Source organism: Mesoplodon bidens (genome assembly GCF_964165515.1).
Source record: "Mesoplodon bidens genome assembly, chromosome: 10".
Taxonomy (NCBI): Eukaryota; Metazoa; Chordata; class Mammalia; order Artiodactyla; family Ziphiidae; genus Mesoplodon; species Mesoplodon bidens.
In genome coordinates, this window is record NC_138172.1 from 41797737 (window position 1) to 41817749 (window position 20013).

General features: G+C 43.2%; 1 protein-coding gene across 1 annotated transcript; it reads left to right on the forward strand.

Moving 5' to 3' along the window:
• Positions 1–1672: 1672 nt before the first annotated feature.
• Positions 1673–19712, forward strand: XCR1 (X-C motif chemokine receptor 1; the record flags this gene model as incomplete). Its single annotated transcript, XM_081246680.1, has 2 exons — positions 1673–1733; positions 18694–19712. The coding sequence occupies exon 2, from the start codon at positions 18711–18713 to the stop codon at positions 19710–19712; it is 1002 nt and encodes a 333-aa protein (XP_081102806.1). The 5' UTR covers positions 1673–1733; positions 18694–18710.
• Between the last annotated feature and the right edge of the window lie 301 nt (positions 19713–20013).

Here is a 20013-nt window from a genome sequence, read left to right on the forward strand (position 1 = left end):
AATTTGTACTTAAGTACATCTCAGTTGGGACCTTTCACATTTCCAGTGCTCAATAGCTAGAGTTGTGTACCTGACCTGTGAAGAGGGAGGAGGAATCAGGCCTTCAGAGAAGACTTCCCCCTGGTGGAGAAAATAGGAAAATACATGGAAGACCAAAAGATTGGAATGAGCAAACTGTCTTTGGATTGTGAACTATCACATCCATTTCCCTGATTCAATAATCATGTATAATATCAGCATTATATGTATACTGAGGGTGTCTGGAGGGAGCACATACTAATCAGAGAAGCAGGTCAAGGCCAGACCCCTGAGGAATTTGGGAGTGAGAACTGATAGCAGAGTCTCTTGCTTCTGGGAAGAAGGTGAGTGTAGACTATTCTTTCAAGGAATTTTACTGTGAAAGGGAGGGACCTATAAGGGATGGAGCATAGACTTGAAGGTGTTTTAGATGGGGAAAAAGTATTTGGACAAAATACAGGCTGCAGAACAATTGTCATGACCAGACCAAGGGAACCAGAGGCATTCAAGAGTCAGACCTGCAGAACTGGTTAAGAGTACAGACCTTGAGGGCTTCCCTGGTGGCGCACTGGTTGAGAGTCCGCCTGCCGATGCAGGGGACACGGGTTCGTGCCCCGGTCCGGTAAGATCCCACATGCCGCGGAGCGGCTGGGCCTGTGAGCCCTGGCCGCTGAGCCTGCACGTCCGTCCGGAGCCTGTGCTCCGCAATGGGAGAGGCCGCAACAGTGAGAGGCCCGCAGACCTTGGAGCCAGCTCCACTGCTTCCTGACTCTGTGACTTCGGGCAAATTACTTATCTCCTTGTGCCTCTGTTCTCGCATCAACACAATAGTACCTGCCTCTTGTGTATGCATTGTGTTGAGTTGTGTTTGTTATGAGGATTGATTCTTTTTTTCAAAATAACATATTCAAATGCTAATAATAGACAAAAGAAAGTAGCCATATTGTATGAGCTGTAATGATTAGAGGGATTCCTTTAGAGGGGCAGCATTTTCTGTGAGTGCTGAGACAGCAGTCTGCCTTTTCCCCAGTGAGTTGAAGTTCAAATGCTATTACATGGCAAGTCTGAGAATTCTCTACTCGGAAGTGACAATATTGTTTCAACAGGGGGCAGTGACCAACAACATATTTCTCTAGCCTCTTCAAACTGAAACTGCCAAGAAGGCCAGCTTCCTGACCTAGTGGGGACATTCTGGAACATGGAGGTCCAGCCCCTTGTTTTATCTCCTTCCCAGGGAAATATGGAACTTTCCAGGAGTCACAATTCTATTTTTTTAACTTTGATGCTGATGAATTCAATGATCCCCTACTTTTTTTTTTTTTTTCCAAAATAATGGCTACCATCTGTTGAGCCACTACTAAGTGGCAATCAGTGACCAACATCCCGTCTAATCCATTCAATTCTGCAAGGTGAGATTGGTTTACGTAAATGACATTATGCCATAAATATCATTCAGAATACTTTTTTATTCAACATGATTTTTTGAGCTACAACTGTGCAGCTGTAGTAAATGTATTTCTGATTACTGCTTTGTCTTACTGTATGTGAATGTTCTGACATTTATGTATCTATTTCCTAGTGACAGACACCTAGATTGTCCCCGATCTTTGCTGTCAAAAACAATGTTGGAGTGAGCATCTTTCCATCTGTCTCCTTATGGCCTATGCAGAGTTTCTCTGGATGAGGAACCCAAGAGTGGAACTGCTAGATCAGAGGTATTTGCAGCCTTACCTTCTTCCAGGTTGTCCCTCAAATACTACACCAGTCCACACTCCCACCAGCCTTGCCTCCAGGGTTCTCACTTTCCTCATTCTCATCAGCCCTTGGTATTATGACTTTCTAATTTTTGCCAAATACATGGGCAAAAAATGATGTCTGGCAGCTTTAATTTGCATATGCTATTAAAATCTCCTCATATTCTTAGAGCCATTCCAGACTTGAATTCAAAGGGCTGTGCAAAGGGCAGTTTGCATCCAAGGACAGGTAAAAATTTCTGACAGATGTGTAGCTTTTCACCAGGTGACTTCGTGTATCTATTGCTCCCACCAGCCCTGGGAAGTACTCACAGCAGATGAGACTCAGAGGGCTTAATGACTGACCTATGGGTCGTCCAGCCAGTTATTACTAGAATTAGGATGAGAATCAAGGTGTCCTGACCCCTCACCACAGCTCTTCCTACTCGACTGTGTTGTACCCGGAGCCCATCAATAAGAGATGGCCTTTCCCCCAAAGCGCAGGGTTCAGATGCTTGTGAGAGAGCTGGGGATTTTGTTTGTTTGTGTTTTGTATATTTAATCAGCTTCATTGAAGTGTCATTCACATACAATAAAATGCACCCATGTTAAATGGGTGTTTCCACGAGTATACACCAGTGTAACCACAACTGATCAAGATATGAAACATTCCTGGTACCCCCAAAAGTTCCCTTGTAACCCGCCTTTCCAGATAATCACCCACCTTCCCAGATAATCACCCACCCTGGCAACTACTTATTTTCTTTCTGTTGGTGTAAATTAGATTTGTCTTTCTCAGATTTTCCAACAGAATATGTACTCTTTTGTGTTACTCAGCATAATGTTTGTGAGGTTCATCTGTTTTGTTGCATCTGGATTAGTAGAGTTTGTTCCTTTTTATTGCTGACTAGCATTTCACTGTATGACTATATCACAACTTACTGATCCCTTCACTAGTTGGTTGACAGTTGGTTGTTTCCAGTTTGGGGGTATAATGAATAAAGCTGCTAAGAACCTTTAAATCCAAGTCTTTATGTGGAGAACAGGGCCAGGGCCAGGACCAGGTGGAGGCAATCTAAGATGCAAAATTTAAGGAGGCACTCACTCTTAGGTTCAGGAAGTGCTAACTCTGCACTTCCATAGACCCGAGAGTGAGTGCCTCCTTAAATATCACACCCTTGGCTCCTTGCCTGCCTTACCGGTCCTGAATCTGGTGAACATATATTTTTGTTGTAGAGGAGAGTGTTAACTGTAGACTAAGAGCTCAAGAGCAGAGCCAGAGTCTGAGTTTCTCAAAGTGTGACCTGAAGACCCCTCTTGCAGCCCAATCAACTGCTGAGCTCGTTAGATGTGCTGACCCCCGCCCCACCCCATTACCTACTGTATCAGAATTTGCATGTTTAATACAACATTAGTAATACTTATGTACACTGAATTTGTAAAACCGCTGCCGTGGGCAATGGGTAATTGTTGAAGATTTTTGAGCTAAAAATAGCAGGATTATAGCTTTTTTGTTTGTTTAACTTTGAAATAATTATAGATTAGCAAGAAATTATAAAAATAGTATAGAGAAATCCCACCTAATTCACTCATTTTCCTCCAGTGGTTACATCTTCCATAACTATAGTACAGTATCAAAACCGGGAATTAGGCACTAGTACAATGTGTGTGTACAGTTCTGTTCCATTTTATCACATATGTAGATTTCTGTAGCCACCACCCCAATCAAGATACAGAACGATTCTATCATCACAAAGATGTCCCTCCTGCTACCCTTTTATAGTCACACCTGCCCCCACCATTCCTAACCCCTGGCAACCACTGATCTGCTTTCTATCTCTATGATTTTGTCATTTCAAGAATGTTATGTAAGTGGAATTGCTCAGTATGTGACCTTTTGAGATTGCATTTTTTTAAACTAATCATAAAACCCCTGAGATCTATGCAAATCATTGCATATACCAAAAGCTTGCCCCTCTTTATTACTGAGTAGTATTCCATGGTATGGAATTTAGCCATTCACCCATTATGGGACATTTTGGTTGTTTCCAGTTTGGGGCTATAAAGAATTAATCTTCTGTAAACAATCATGTATTGGTTTTTGTGAGAACATAAGTTTTCATTTCCCCAGGGTAAATGCCCAAGAGTGTGATTGCTGGATCATATGGTGTGTGTTCAGTTTTTTAAGAGACTGTCATACTCTTTTCCAGAGTGGCTATGCCATTTCACATTTCCTACAGCAATGTATGAGAGATCATTTCTCTACATCCTTGCCAGATTTTGGCATGGCCCCTGGTTTTTATTTTAGCTTTTCTAATAGGTATGTGGTAATATCTCATCATAGTCTTAATTTGTATTTCCCTCATGGCTAATGATGTTGAATATCTTTTCATGTGCCTATTTACAATCTGTATATTCTCTTCAGTGAAATGTCTCTCCAAGTTCTTTACCCATTTTTAACTGAATTGTTTGGTTTTTTTACTGCTGACTTTTGAGGATTCTGTATATATTCTAGACATGGGTACTTTGTCTGATAATGCAGTTTACAAATGCTATCTCTCAGTCTGTAGCTTATCTTAACAGGATCATTTGCAGAGCAAAGCTTTTTCATTTTGATGAAGTCTAATTTATCTCTTTTGTTTATGCTTTTGGTGTTATGTCTAAGAACTTGTCACTAACTTTAGGTCCCCAAGATTTTCTCCTATGTTTTCTTCTAAAAGTTTATGTAATTTTATATATACATTTATAACCGTGATGCACTTTGAGTTAATTTTTATATAAAATCCAAAATTTAAGTTGAGGTTCTTTCTTTATTTATTTTTTGGCCTATGAATATCCAATTGCTCCAGCACCATTTGTTGAAAAGTCAGCTATCCTTCCTCCAGTGAATTGCTTTTGCACCTTTGTCAAAAATCAGATGGCCTTACTGGTGTGGGGCTATTTCTGGGCTTTCCATTCCCTTCCATTAATGTTGGTGTCCACCCCTCTGCCCATACTACGGTCTTAATTACTGTAGCTGCATAATAAGTCCTGAAATAGACAGAGGGATTACTCCCATTTCTTTCTTCTTTTTCAAAATGTTTTATTTATTCTAATTCCTTTGCTTTTTATATAAATTTTAGAATAAGCCTGTCTCTGCCTACAAAAAATCTTGGAGGATTTTGCTAAAAATTTCATTATAACCATATATCATTTGAGGGAGAATTGACATTTTTACTATGATGAATCTTCCAACCCATGAATATCTCTCCATTTATTTAGATCTTTTTTATTTATTTCATCAGCATTTTATAATTTTTGGTGTACATGTTTTGTACATTTTGATGATTTATGCACAGGTATTTCTTTTTAGAGAGAGAGATTGTAAATAATATTGTACTTTAAATTTTGCTTTCCATGTGTTTATTGCTAATATATAGAAATACAATTGATTTTTATATGTTGATCTTATATCTTACAACTTTGCTAAACTCACTTATTATCCTAGGAATTGTTTCAGTTTTGTTTTGTTTTTGGATATTTGGCATTTTCTGGGTAGACCATTATGCCATCTGCAAACAGGGACAGTTTTATTTATCCCTTTCCAACCTGTACACCTTTTATTTCCTTTTGCTTACTGTGCTGCCCGAGGCTTCCAGTACTATATTGAACAAGAGTGGTTCATATAGACACCCTTGCCTTGCTCCCAATCTTATGGGAAAACATTGTCTTTCAACATTAGTATTTTGTCAGCTGGTGGTTTTTAATAGGTATTTTTTAATCAACTTGAGGAAGTTCCCCCCATCCTTAGTTTTTTCTGAGAGTTTTATCATAAAGAGTTGCTGAATTTTTTTTTAAATAAAGTTATTTATTTATTTTTGGCTGCATGTGGGCTTTCTCTAGTTGCGGCGAGCGGGGGCTACTCTTTGTTGCGGCGTGCAGGCTTCTCATTGCAGTGGCTTCTCTTGTTGCGGAGCACGGGCTCTAGGCGCGTGGGCTTCAGTAGTTGTGGCTTACGGGCTCTAGAGCGCAGGCTCAGTAGTTGTGGCGCATGGGCTTAGCTGCTCCACAGCATGTGGGATCGTCCCAGACCAACGATCGAGCCTGTGTCCCCTGCATTGGCAGGTGGCTTCTTAACCACTGCCCCCCCAGCGAAGTCCCAATAGTTGTTGAATTTTGTCAAATGATTTTTCTATATCAGTTGATAAGATCATGTGGTTTTTCTTCTTTAGCCTTTTAATACAGTGGATTTCGCTGATTAAGTATTGAACCAGCCTTGCACCTCTGGAATAAACCCCATATTCTATTTGCTAATATTTATTAAAGAGTTTTTTCATTTGTATTTGTGAAGGATATTCATCTGTCGTTATACTATGTACTTTTTGGTACCATCTTTATCTAGTTTTGGTAGCAGGGTAATACTGGTCTCACAAAGTGAGGTGTGAAGTGTTCTCTCTTCTTCTGTTTTCTGGAAAGGGTTATGTAGAATGGGTGTTAATTCTTCTTTAAACATTTAAAAGAATCCTCCAGTCAAATTATCTGGGCCTGGAAATTTCTTTCTCAGGAGTTTTAAATTATGACTTCAGTTTCCTTGAAGGGCTTATTGGGTGAGCCCTTTCATATTGGGTGAGTTTATTTATTTATTTATTTATTTATTTATTTCATATTGGGTGAGTTGTGGTAACCTGTGTTTTTTGAGGAATTAGTCTACTTCATCTAAGTTATATAGATGTTCATACTATTTGATTATTATCTTTTTAAAATTTTTATTTATTTATTTATTTGGCTACACCAGGTCTAGTTGTGGCATGCAGGATCTTTTAGCTGCAGCGTGTGGGATCTTTTTAGTTGCGGCACGCGAGATCTAGTTCCCTGACCAGGGATTGAGCCTGGGCCGCCTGCATTGGGAGCATGGGATCTTAACCGCTGGACCGCCAGGGAAGTCCTTGATTATTATCTTTGATGTCTGCAGAATCTGTAGCAATATCCACTGTTTCCTTCCTGATACTAGTAATTTGTGTCTTTCTCTTTTATCGTTAGTCGTTCTAGAGGCATATCACTTTTATTGATCTTTTCAAAGAACAAACTTTTTTTGTTTCATTTCTCTTGGGTTTATGTTTGCAATTTTATCAATTCTTCTCTTTATTTTTTCTTTCCTTCTACTTACTTTGAGTTTATTTTGCTTCTTTTTCTAGGTTTTTAAGATAGGTGCTTGGATTATTTATGTGGGACATTTTCTCTTTTCTAATTTAAGCATTTAGTGCTAAAAATTTCCCTCTCAGTGCTGCTTTAACTGTGTCCCACAAAGTTTGATGTTGTATTTTCACTTTTATGCCATTCAGTGTGTTTTTTTTTAATTCCCCTTGAGTCTTGTTTGATCCTTGGATTATTAAAAAGTGTGCTATTTGTTTTCCAGTAACTCACTTGTTGAAGATTTTCAGGTACAGTTAGTTGGTTTACTATTTTTATTATATTCTTTTCAGCTGTTGTTTTCATAGTGAGGGTGGGTTAGAAGGAGACCCATCTTTGTCATTGTAAGAGTCCAGAACTTTGCCAGCCAACTTGTGTTGACATGGAAATCTATACATACACACACAGGAGCACACAACCACACACACGCATGCACACACACACACACCCATGGCATACTTATACCCACACCTAACCATCAGAGCTCAAATTCTCATTTCCAAAAAACAAGGCTAATAGCAGAGACCATGGTAAACAAAAAACAGGAAAAGGAAGCTGTTTAGGAAGGAAAAAAAAAGTACCAAATCAGCATTACATCTCTAAAAGAATTAGGCCAAACCAGAAACCTCCAGCAGAAATACCAGTGACATTTCAGGGTCTGGGTTGACTGTAGACAAGCTGAATTTCTTGTATGTTGGCAACCCCTGCCTTCTAAGTCAGCTTCTTCCCCCCTTCCCACCATCACTGCCCCTGTCACAACAAGGTCAATCCAACTAATTCTGCTTCAGAAAAGTGAAAGGAAAAAAGACACTACACTGACTACAACAATAGAATAGAAATTCCAGGAACTAAGGATGTATCAAGAAGAAAGCAAGCTATATCCTGCAAACCAATTCACTGTCTGACAGATAATAATGCCCTTCTCAAATGACATGTGCTGAAAGCCATAGACATATTGTATTTATGTTTATATGCAATATATGTAAATATATGTTTATGAAGTCGTTCCCCATCCATCTGATAACTATTTCTGTTTTCCCCCTTTCTTGGTTTCACTTCTTACATTTCAGTCTATCTAGAACCTCATTTGGTTGTAACTTTATAATACATTGACATATCTGGCAGTGTCTAGTGTCCCTTAGCAGCTAAGACATGAAACTGAATCTCTGGGCTCTTAGCTACAAATGTGCAGTGACACAACTTCACCTCCGTGTATAAGCTAAGGGCACCCAGTCCGTTTAGACCATCGTTTCTCAACCTCGACATTATTGCCATTTTAATTTTCTCATGGGAGTTTGTCCTGTTTGTCAGCATCCCTGGCCTCTACCTGCTAGATGTCAGTACCTCCTCCAAGCTGTGAGAACCAAAAATGCCCCCAGACATCACAAAATTGCCCCCAATGAAAGCTGCTTGTTTAGACATATGCCTCCTTATTTCCTGATTTGGATGCTTTACAAAGCTGTGATGCTTGGTGCCATAGCAGCCATCTTGCAGTTGTGAGGAATGATACTACAGAGGTGCTGAGGCTAGTACAAGAGGTAGAAGGGGCCGTGGTTCTTGATGACATCGCCAAGTTGCTGCACCAACCCTAGCATTACCTTCCTATGGAAAATTAACAGCTTCGACCACTTAAGCCTCTTCAGTCCTGTGCTTTGTCACTTACAGCCAAGAGCATCCTAGTGAATCCATGGATCACCTTATTCCTCTGCTTAAAACCCTTTACTAGTTCTCCATTCAGGATGAATTTCAGACTCCTGAGCTTAGCACCCAAGGGCCTTTGCCTCCCTCTCCTGCTCATCTCCCAGTGCCCCTCTCAGCACACATCTCGTCTCGAGCCTAAGTTGAGTCCTTTGACCCAGCCCCAAGATTTCCTATCTCCTGATGTTTACATTTGCTGGTCCCCGAATGGCACATCCTTCCTCCTCTTCTCTCCCTGTTCAGTCCTACTCACCTTTCAAGACTTGGCCCATGTCCTCTCCTTCAGGAACTTTTCCCTGAATCTCCATGTGGTGATTTTGAAACATGGACTCCAAATTATTTGACATTCCTCCACTTGAGAGTGGCTTGGGCAGGGACTTGGACCTCTGTGACTTTTCCTACTCTGGACACCGAAGCAGGGTGCTAACTGACTAATCCAGGGGACCGTTATTCAGTGACACACAAGGCAATCTTCGTGATAAGGACGTGCAGTGCGTGAGATGAGCTAGCTGGTCAGACCTGAAGGCATTGGGCAACCCAGCTCCACCCCACCAGCTGATGCTGCTCATCTTTCCACCCTCAAACCCCAGCGGTCTGCTTCTTCCACCACACGTCTCTCTCACTTGGAGTCATTGGGAGGCTCAGAATGTGCCCTACTGCATAAGTGTTCCCCCACACCTGGCATTCAGCCCCCTTTCCCTGCATAACTCCTACTCATCCTCCAGATCTCCCTTTGACATCACCTCCTCTAGGAAGTCTTCCTTGCCTCTCCAAGGTATGCCCAGAGCCTGTCCCTCACATCACACTTAACACACTGTATCCTAACCACCCATTTCCACATCTGTGAGCCTGTGAGCATCTTAAGGGCAGGGAACGATTTATTCCTTTTTGAACCACCAGCGCCTAGAATAATGCCAGAGCTTGCTATAAAAATAAATGTTCATGGCATGGTTGTGCCAGTGGTATGGCTGAACGTGTTTTGCTCTTGTCCTCCATTCAACAAACATTTATTGAGATCTGACCCTGTACTGAAGGTACAGCTTCCTGCATTGCATCTACTGCCATCATCCGGGTAGCTGGAACTCACAGTTATTGAGCGCTCACTGGGCATTGTCCTAAGTACCTAACTCATTCACTTTGTCTAATCCTCATAATAAGTCAGTGAGGTTGATGTTGTAATTATCTGCAATTCACGTGGGGAAACTGAGGTGCCAAAAGTCCATGGGCACTGAATCCTGGAGTCCACGTTTGCACCCCTGCAGCCTAACTCTGGAGCCCGTGGGATTAATCTCTACACTGCCTGGCTTCCTTCGGAACCCCCCGGACACTTGTCACAAATGCAGAGGCCCAAGCCTCACCTGAAGAGCTTGTTTCTATAGGTCTGGGCAGGGCCTGGAAATCTGCATTCTCCGCGAGCCCAACATAGTGCAGAAATGATGGCTGTGCCAAGGGCATCCAGGAGCGTCCGAGGCTCTGTGAGGTCTGGCCCTGATACACCTGTCTCACTGCCTCACGAACACATCCTGTACTCGCTCTTCTCCGAACTCTTGCAGCCTCTGCCAGGAATGCTGTCACGACGCCCAGCCACCCATCCAACTGTGCTTGAGGAGCACTGGCGGTAGTGAGAAGAGGGAGACCTTGCTGCTCAGGATGTGCTGGCAAAGCCCCAGGGACATCCCCACGCGGCCCCTTCCGGAGGCCCTAGAGAAGATCGAGAGGCCTCAAGCCTCTCAGACGTCTCTTTAGCCTGCGGTGCTGCCAGAAACGTCCAAAGGGCTCCATTCAGAACCCTGCACACCTTCAGAGCACACCCCCAGGGTTTAGTCCTCTAGCTGCAATGCGTGTGGCCCTCGGAAGCTCCTCACAGACAAGTCCTGGTGATGCCAGCAGTGTTGGCTCTGCCTGGGACGGGACCAGCCAGGGAGCGGGGCAGCAGTGGAAGCCGGGGCAGCCCTGGCCAGCACCTGATTTCCCCAACTGGCAGCGTGAAAACCATCCATCCAGGCCTGTGCGTGGTCAGGTGGGCAGAGCAGGCCTCCAAGGAAAGGGCCTCTCCCCGGGAGTCGGGAATTTCACTGTCACAAAAGGTTGAAGGGGGCCATGTGAAGATTTGGCAGTTGACCCAGAACAACTCAGCTCTCTTTGCTGCCTACCGAGCAGCCAGGCCTGCCCTTGGGGGATTTCCCAGCCATGTTCAAATGGAAGCTACCTTGAGTGGGCACCTCTGTTAAAGCCACATCAAAGGTAACTTGCTGGAGAGTCAGCAAGACTCTGGGTGATGATAGTCGTCAAGGGGCACGTAGAACGTGGGATGGGTAAAGGTGGGATGGAAAATCAGCATAGGGATTTCCCCCTAACCAATATTATAAGTTCTGACTATTGTTGTGTAATTAAGCACCCTCAAATATAGAGGTCTAAAATAAGAGCCATTTTATTATAGCTCATAAATTGTGACTCAGAAGCCTGAGCAGCACTCAGCTGGGTAATCCTTTTTTGTGTGGCATCAGTGGCGGTCCCTCAATGCCACTGAGCTAGGAGATGGAGGGCTGCTCCAAGGCAGCTTCCCTCCCAGGTCTAGCCCCAACAGAGAAGGCTGGAGAGCTGGGCTCAGCCAGAACTATCAGCCACTCCACGTGTGGCCTCACCAGTATGGTGGCCTCATGGAGTTGGACTTCATAAATGGTGGTTCAAGGCTATCAATGAGAATGTTAGGGACCCAGCTGAAGTCCCAGAATCTCACTTTCACCACATCCTATCAGTCAAGTAAGTCACCAAGACCAGCAACATTCAAGGAGAATGGAGTTAGACTTTGCCTCTCAGTGGAAGGAGCAGTAAAACATTTGCAGCCATATGTAATCTCCCATACTACAGACGAGCTGGGAAACACTTGCTAGGGTCATTGTGAGGATTTCTACTCCACATGTTTGTCAAGCTCCTAGTGTGTTCCAGGCTCTGTCCCGGACACTGGAGAGAGAGAGCAATGAACAAGACAGAGATGTGGTGCCTGCCCTCTCGAATACAGCCTAACACTTACACAGTGCCTGGCATGTGGGAAGTGCCAGTAAATGTTGGCTGCTGGTATTTTAATTGTTAAATGAATCATTATTGGATAAAAATGATAAGCATAATAAGCATAAGCAGAGAATTGCTTTGAAGAATGACAAGGTGTAAAAGAACACAGTCAACAGGAGGGTGAAGTTTAAGCCAAGGAGGAGGGGGAATGAACTAGCGGGGAGGGAGGAAGCAGCGTGTGTGGCCACCGAGTGCAGTGGGCAAGGGAAGCGTGCATCAAATGAGCTGGATGGGGATGGACCACTTAAGGCTCTGAACTGGATGCCTTACCTCCATCCCTCCAGGTCTGCCTTCCACCTTCCCCACCCGCCTCTGCTTCTGAGGCTCCCCTGTATGGGCTGCATCAAGTCTCCCTTGCCTCCCTGCTGGTGCCAGTAGAAGGCACCAGCAGGAGTTTGGGTGGAGTGGGACGGGAGGAGAAAGAGGTTGGCACATTTATTCTTCTGGCTCTCTCTCTGCTGGGCAAGTGGTGGAAGTGAATACTTCCTCTGTCAACATCCACATCCAGTGTCCAGCAACCTTCTTGTAGGGCCCGTCTCACCAGGTCCTTCAGTGGCTCTTTCTCTGTGCATTCAGCCCTTGGCTCAGTAGCAGCTACCCACTCTTGCTGGCCCAAGGGTACTTCACCATCGCTGCTTGCATTCCCTACACCCTGCCCACACCTTTGTAAAAGTCCTTTCCTTGCATTGTCCTCAGTCACCCTCTTGAGAGGGCCATCTGTCCCTTTCTGGAATCCTGAATGATACCATTTGGGAATTTGGGACTTTATCTCAGGAGCAATTCTGAGAAAATGCTAACCTTCTATCCAGTGGTGTGCTGGTAAATTTTAACAACCAGCTCTCCAGAGGGAAAAGCCCTGATTTGCAGTGATTGCCATATTCCAAGGTGTCAATACTTCCACCATGGTTGATTTCATGCTACTAATGCAACAGCAACCAACTCATAAAATTCCTAAAAATAAAACGCACACAAGCTGGTATGAGCCAGCTCCAGCATACCTCTGCCCAGATCAAACACTAGCTCTAGTCTCTCCCACTAGGGCCACTCCAGCCAGGGGCTAGATGTTCCAACAGAGAGGTGGATGGGCCTTCTGGATGCTGTCAGCCTCCTCCCTCCTGTGCCCTGTGAATGTACTTCCCAGTGAAGCCAGGATGCTCTCTCCAAGGGCTCCCAAAGCTGCAAGACCTTTCATTTGCCCATGCCTGTGCCTTTTCTCATGTGCATGGGGCTGAGGCTCAAACAGAACCATCCATCTTGCTGGACTTGGTCCAATTAGATCATGAGACCCTGGGGATCTAGAGTCAGTGGTTCCCCTATTAACAGCAATTAATTCCCGCCAAGAGCCCCACTCTGATGCTGATGCCAAAGACCTCTGATGCTGGTCTCTGCCCTGGATCCCACTTGCCCACAGATGGGCCCAGACCCTGAATGTGATAACCAGGCCCCTATCCACATTGTGCTTTACCCAGAACTGAACTTCCCCTTCTGTATGTCGAGTCTGTATGAGGCTGGAACTCAATTCCATCTTTGTCGAGCCTGAACAGTGTTTTAGAACTTTCTGTTTAAGGCGAGAGCATGAACTTTTTTCACAATGAAACCAAATGTGAGGAAATGTGAAAACGTTAGTTTCAAATTGTATCTTCATATTTAGGGAACAAACATTTGTTAAACACTTGCTATATGAGTCCTTGCAATAATTATCTACCTCAGCAAGGAACAATTACACACACACACAATTGGACAATAAATCTTTAGAGAAAATTCCTAACTCAAAATAACAATATTTTAATCAAAACAACATGATACTACAAGTATCCTTTCAGAATGAACAAAATTTTTAAAGTTAGTAACACCTGATTTTGACCAGGTATACACTATTTTGGAAATGTAAATAAATAACAACCATTTTAGAGGTTCTAAATGGTAAGTATTTTGGCAGTACTTACCAAAATGTAAAATGCACATTCCCTGTGACCCAGAAATGCACCACTTCTAGAAATCCATCCTACAGTAATTCAACACCAGTACATTAAAGGTGTATGTATTAGATATACCTTTAATCCCTGCAGCATTGTGATAATTTTAAAAATTGAAAGCAAACTGGGTGTCCATTGACAGGAAAATAAGTAAAGCCTGATACCATAATGCAGTGGAACAATTTCCAGCTGTTATAAAGAAGAAGGCTTGGAAAGACTTTCATGCCGTTTTGTTTAATGGAAAAAGGATAAATCAGTGTACATGATACGATCCCATTTTTGCAGAGAAGATCAACAGAATTGGAGCCTTCATACATTACTGGTGGGAAAATAAAATGGCACAGCTCTGTGGAAAATGATTTGGAAGTTCCTCAAAAAGCTAAACATGGGGTTACTAAACAATCCAGCAATTCCACTACTAGGTAAATACCCAGGAGCATTGAAAATATATATCCATACAGAAATTTACAAGTGAATGTTCAGAGCAGCATTATTCATCATAGCCAAAAAGTAGAAACAACACAAATGTCATTCAATTGATGACTGGTTAAAATGTGGCTTATCCATGCAGTGGAATATTATTCAACCATAAAAAGGAATGAAGTACTGGTACATGCTACAACATGGATGAACCCTCAAAATATTATACTAAGTGAAAGTAGCCAGACACAAAAGGTCACATATGATTCCACTTATATGAAATGTGCAGAATAGGCAAAACCATAGAGACAGAAAGTAGATTAGTGGTTGCCAAGAGATGGAGCAAGGTAGGGAGTAGGATTTTCTGCTGACAAACAAGCATGAATTTCTTTCGGGGTAATGGAAATGTTCTGAATTGGATAGTAATGGTGGTGTACAACATTGTGAATATGCCCCAAACTACTGAATTATACAATTTAAAATGCTAAATTTTTTATTACATGAATTATTTCAATTTAAAATAATAATAAAGTATTACTGGTACATTAATCAACTATAATTTTTGATAAGATTAAAATACCACTTTAAAAAAATACATTATCTTTTATGATCCCTTCCAACTCCAAAATTACCTGCATCTATCCTTGGTGGAACCCAGGGGCTTAGATGATCCCTAAGCTGTGGACCCCACCTTCCTGTGGAGACAGGCTGGGTGACCAGCTCTCTTCCAAGTGACGAGTGACGTAGCCAGGTTCTACATGAGGTCTTGGGTGGAGTGGCGGGTTGGGAGCAGATCAAGCCAGGACGCCTAGTGGTGGGAAGAGGGGGGTTAGGAAGACTCCCTGTCTCTCCCTCTGTCTCCCTCTGAGACTCTGCACATTAGCCTTCCCCCACCTTCCTCTAGCCTACTGGGCAGGGTGGGTGTTTCGGTTTCTTTGCGCAAAATATGAAACAAAGAAGCACCATTTCTGCCTCAAGAAGCATGTAAAGAGGTGCAGATATAGGTGAGTTCCTTTACAAACATTTCAAACGTATGTTTTCCTCTACTTCTAATAGCCTATAGCAGGAGTTCTTAAACTCCCGGGTAGGTATCAGAGCCACCTGGAGAGCAGGTAAATAATGCAGATTCCTGAGCCCTCCCTCCAGAGGCTCTGATTCCCTGGATCTGAGGATTCCCAAAAACCTGTGTTGCTAAAAAGCAGGTCTGTGGACTGTGCTTTGAGTACAACTATCATATATAATGCTTTGCTTTTCCTTGTGCTAAAGAAAGTGGAGGTGTTTGGTTATAAGTCTCTATGTAAGGCATTGTTATTATTAGTGTTTGGGTAGTTTAGAGCTGTATTTCTCAATCCAAATTATAAAGTGGACCAGAAAGCTAAAGTTACTCTGTTAGAATTGAAGTGGGCTTCAGAGATGGGGTGGGAGAGCAATGACAGGCAAAGGGAACCAAACCCCTAGGATGTAACTTGGAGAGGTTTGGGGTTTGGCACCATTCTTCTTTCTGTGCCCAAGGCCTACCAGGCCCTGACTGGCAGCTCCTCTGAAATTTTGAGTAAATGAATCAATAACTAACAAAAAACTGGAATGTTTTTTGTAGGTACCTGATATCCCTTTTATTTCTAGTTTGCTGAGTGATTATATCATGAATGAGTGTTGAGTTTTGTCAAATGCTCTTCTGCATTTATCAAAAAGGATCATATAGTTTTTGTCTCAATATGGTCACTTAAATTGATTTATTTTCAAATATTAAACCAACTTCATACTTCTGGGATAAACACTTGGTCGTGACGTATTAACCTTTTAAAATATATTGCTGGATTTGATTTGCTAATGTTTGGTTAAGGATTTTTATGTCTGTCTTCATGAGGGATATTGGTCTATAGTTTTCTGTTGTAATATTTTTCTCTGGTTTGGTATCAGGGCTATGCTGGCCTCATAAAACAATTTGGGAATTATTCCATCCTGTATTTCAGGTAGTTTGCCTAAGATCGGTGTTATTTCTTCTTAAATGTTGGACAGAACACACTAGAAAATCATCTGGGACAGTTTTTTAGAGTTAACTAAATTACTATAATAAAGGTAGGACTATGTCATATCATTTCATGTCAGTTCTGGTAGGTTGAATTTTTAAGGAAATCTGTCCATTTCGTTTAAGTTGTTGAATTTGTTATAACTGATCATAATATTTTTCTGTTATTCTTTTAAATTCTGTAAGATCTGTAGCAATAAGCACTCGTTCATACCTGCTATTGACAGTTCGTGTTCTCTCTCTTTTTGTTCTCAGTCTAGCTACAGTTTTAGTACCTTTAAAAAATTTTTTTCAGACAACCAGCTTTGGCTTTGTACGATATGAAGGGTGCTTACAAACCCCTGTTTCAAAATATCTCCACTTCCCACTTGTCACACTACAGGAGATCCCAGATATTTGTATCATTTCTGATTTCATTCTAAACTGTAAGCTTCTTGTAGGTAGAGTGTATTATGTTCATACTATATAATCCAGCATCTATCATAGCGCCTGGCATATGTCATTGGTCATTAAGGGCTGTTGTATTGAGTCAGATAAGCTCTTCTTTAAAATGTAAGTACCCAATTTCTAAATGTCAGAAAAGCAAGGCCATAAGACATAGTCAAAAGCAGAATGGGTTGACCAGACTAAATAAAGTGCTCTTAAAAATCCATAAGAAAAACAGTGTTATCCCAAGTAGAAAAATGAATAAAATCCGTAAACTCTTTAAAAATAAGAAACAGAAGTGGACAGTAAACATGCAAAAGCATATGTATCCCTCTCTAGATATCAAAAGAATACAAAACAAAACCACCATATTAATATTTTCAACTATCTTCACTTTTGTGTTTAGAGACACCAGTTGATTTAACTACCTAAAATAGGATACATTCTGATACATTCTGAGACTATTTTTCCTCCTGTCCCAAACTAGGAAGTGGGAAATTATTTCTCCAGTTCTCCTCCTCAGAATACAAGGTCATAAAGCCCGGGTTCCAGTCTTGGCCCTCCTTGCTGCTTCCTGGCTTTATAACATTGAGAAGGTCATTTTACCAGTCTGAACCTGTCTCCTCTTCTATAAAATGGAAATGGTCACGTCTTAAGAGAGCGTTGCAGGATTAAGGGAGCAGTTGAGTATAATGTGTTAGCACAGTGCCTGACACATAGTGGATGATGAGAGCTCTCTTATCTGTTTCAGGCAGCTGCTTCATCCAAGTCTCCCACCCTTCTCTGAGGCCCTGCAGCTTCATTTGCCCCTCTCTCAGTGAAATTTCCAGCTCTTCAATCACTTCTCTTTTGTCTCCTTGGCCTTCTAGTCTCACTATTTCTTCTTTTTTAAAAAAAATAAATTTATTTATTATTTATATTTTATTTTTGGCTGCATTGGGTCTTCACTGCTGCACGCAGGCTTTCTCTAGTTGTGGCGTGCGGGGGCTACTCTTCGTTGCGGTGCGCGGGCTTCTCTTGTTGCGGAGCACAGACTCTAGGCATGGGGGCTTCAGTAGTTGCGGCGCGTGGGCTCACTAGTTATGGCTCGCGGGCTCTAGAGCACAGGCTCTGTAGTTGTGGCGCATGGGCTTAGTTGTTCTGCGGCATGTGGGATCTTCCCAGACCAGGGCTCAAACCTGTGTCCCCTGCACTGGCAGGCGGATTCTTAACCACCGCACCACCAGGGAAGTCCTAGTCTCACTATTTCTAAAATCTCACTAGCACAGAGGATTAAGTCAATTTGACCATATGTTTTCTTAGCTATTCCCCTCCTATTGGACACTTAGGTTATTTCCACTTGCTTGTAAGATATTCTGTAGACCAAACTCCCAGATGATGAAGCTTTCTGCTCTGAGAGTTAATCCTCTGTGTTAGTGGGAATTTGATCTCCCAGATTCTCAACATTCACTGAAGTCTTGAGATTATTTCATAATTGGATTTACGTGAGAGAGATGTTTGCTCCTTTTGTGTCCTCTCTTTTTGGACCAGTTCCTGGAGACGGCAAGTTTCCTGAAACAATCCTGCCACCAGGGTTTGTACACTTTACGGGAGGAAGAAAAGGAAGGAGCAGAGGAAGAAAGAAAGGAAGGGAGGGACAGAGGGAGAGGAGAGGGAAGGGCAGATGGGTGTAGTAAATTCTTAGCAGGTATTTGTTGAATAAATGAAGGAGTGACTCTGGGATCATTAGTGCTGTTTTGTAGATGAGGACCCAAGGTTCAGAAAGGTTAAAAAGCTTGCCCAGGAACGTGATATTGGGCCCCACATTTGATCTCAGGTCTTTGAATCCAGTTCCACTGTCTTTCTCCTACACCTACTGGGACACTGGTCTAGCTTAGTGTTACTCAAATGACAGTCTTCAAGAAGGGAAGGGGCTTATGACATATTGTAAATTAATGTGTCACTTCCTTCAAGAAAGTCTTGCTAAGAAAAAATGCTAACCAAACTAAACAGCATGCTTAGTAACTTCACGTTTTGGCAAAAGTTCCTAATTTCATTATAAATAGTTCGCCAACCAGTAGCTGGACCATGAACCACACTTTTTTGTATCATGGGTCCTATTGCTCTCTAGCCTAACCACATGGCTTTGAACTCCATGTCTGTATCACTTCAGATGCTCTCAACGTCTAGATGGAGCCCTCAGACATCCCGGAGACCACCACCCCTTTTGAGTATGATCCTCAGAGCTTTCTGTGTGAGAAGAAGACCTTTGTCTTTGCCACCTTCAGCACCACCATCCTGTACTGCTTGGTGTTCTTCCTCAGCATGGTGGGCAACAGCCTGGTGTTGTGGGTCCTGGTGATGTATGAGAGCCTGGAGTCCCTCACCAACGTCTTCATCCTCAACTTGTGTCTCTCAGACCTGGTGTTCTCCTGCTTGTTGCCCGTGTGGATCTTGGGGTACCACTGGGGCTGGTTGCTGGGAGACTTCTTTTGCAAGCTCCTCAACATGATCTTCTCCATCAGCCTCTACAGCAGCATCACCTTCCTGACCATCATGACCATCCATCGCTACCTGTCCGTGGTGAGTCCCATCTCATCCCTGCGTGTCCACACCCTCCAGTGCCGCGTGCTGGTGACCATAGCTGTGTGGGCAGCCAGCATCCTGTCCTCCATCCCCGATGCCATCTTCCACAAGGTGTTCCCTTCGGGCTGTGATTATTCAGAACTCGAGTGGTTCCTAGCCTCAGTCTACCAGCACAACATCATCTTCCTTCTCTCCTTGGGCATTATCCTGTTCTGCTACGTGGAGATTCTCAGGACCCTGTTCCGCTCGCGGTCCAAACGGCGCCACCGGACAGTTAGGCTCATCTTCACCATTGTGGCGGCATACTTCCTTAGCTGGGCTCCCTACAACCTGATCCTGTTTCTGCAGACACTGTTGAAACTTGGGGTCATTCAGAGCTGCGAGGTCAGCCAGCAGCTGGATTATGTCCTGCTCATCTGCCGCAACGTTGCCTTCTCCCACTGCTGCTTCAACCCGGTGCTCTATGTCTTTGTCGGGGTCAAGTTCCGCAGACACCTCAAAAGTCTGCTCCGGCACTTCTGGCTCTGCCGGCAACAGGCACCTGGCCTTCCCCCGTCACCTCACCCCCCAGGTGCCTTCACCTATGAGGGCACCTCCTTCTATTGAGAGGGAGTTTGGTGGGGCAGGTGGCGGTAGACAGAGGAGCCGGAGGAGGTGGAGCTGAAGGAGAAGCAGGGCAGGAAGGAGCATAGAAGGCACAGCTCTGGGACACGCTACCACTGCAGCGACGGGGGTGAAAGAAGTACATTACATCAAGGGGTCCTATATGCCCCCTCTTCTGCGGAAAATTTCCCCATCTGGAAATTTTATATTGCCAGCCAGAAAAATGTCTCTTAGATTTTGAGAAAATCTTTTAGCATTTACTCCTTCATTCAGACATGGATTTCTTATCCTTGCTTAGTTCAGA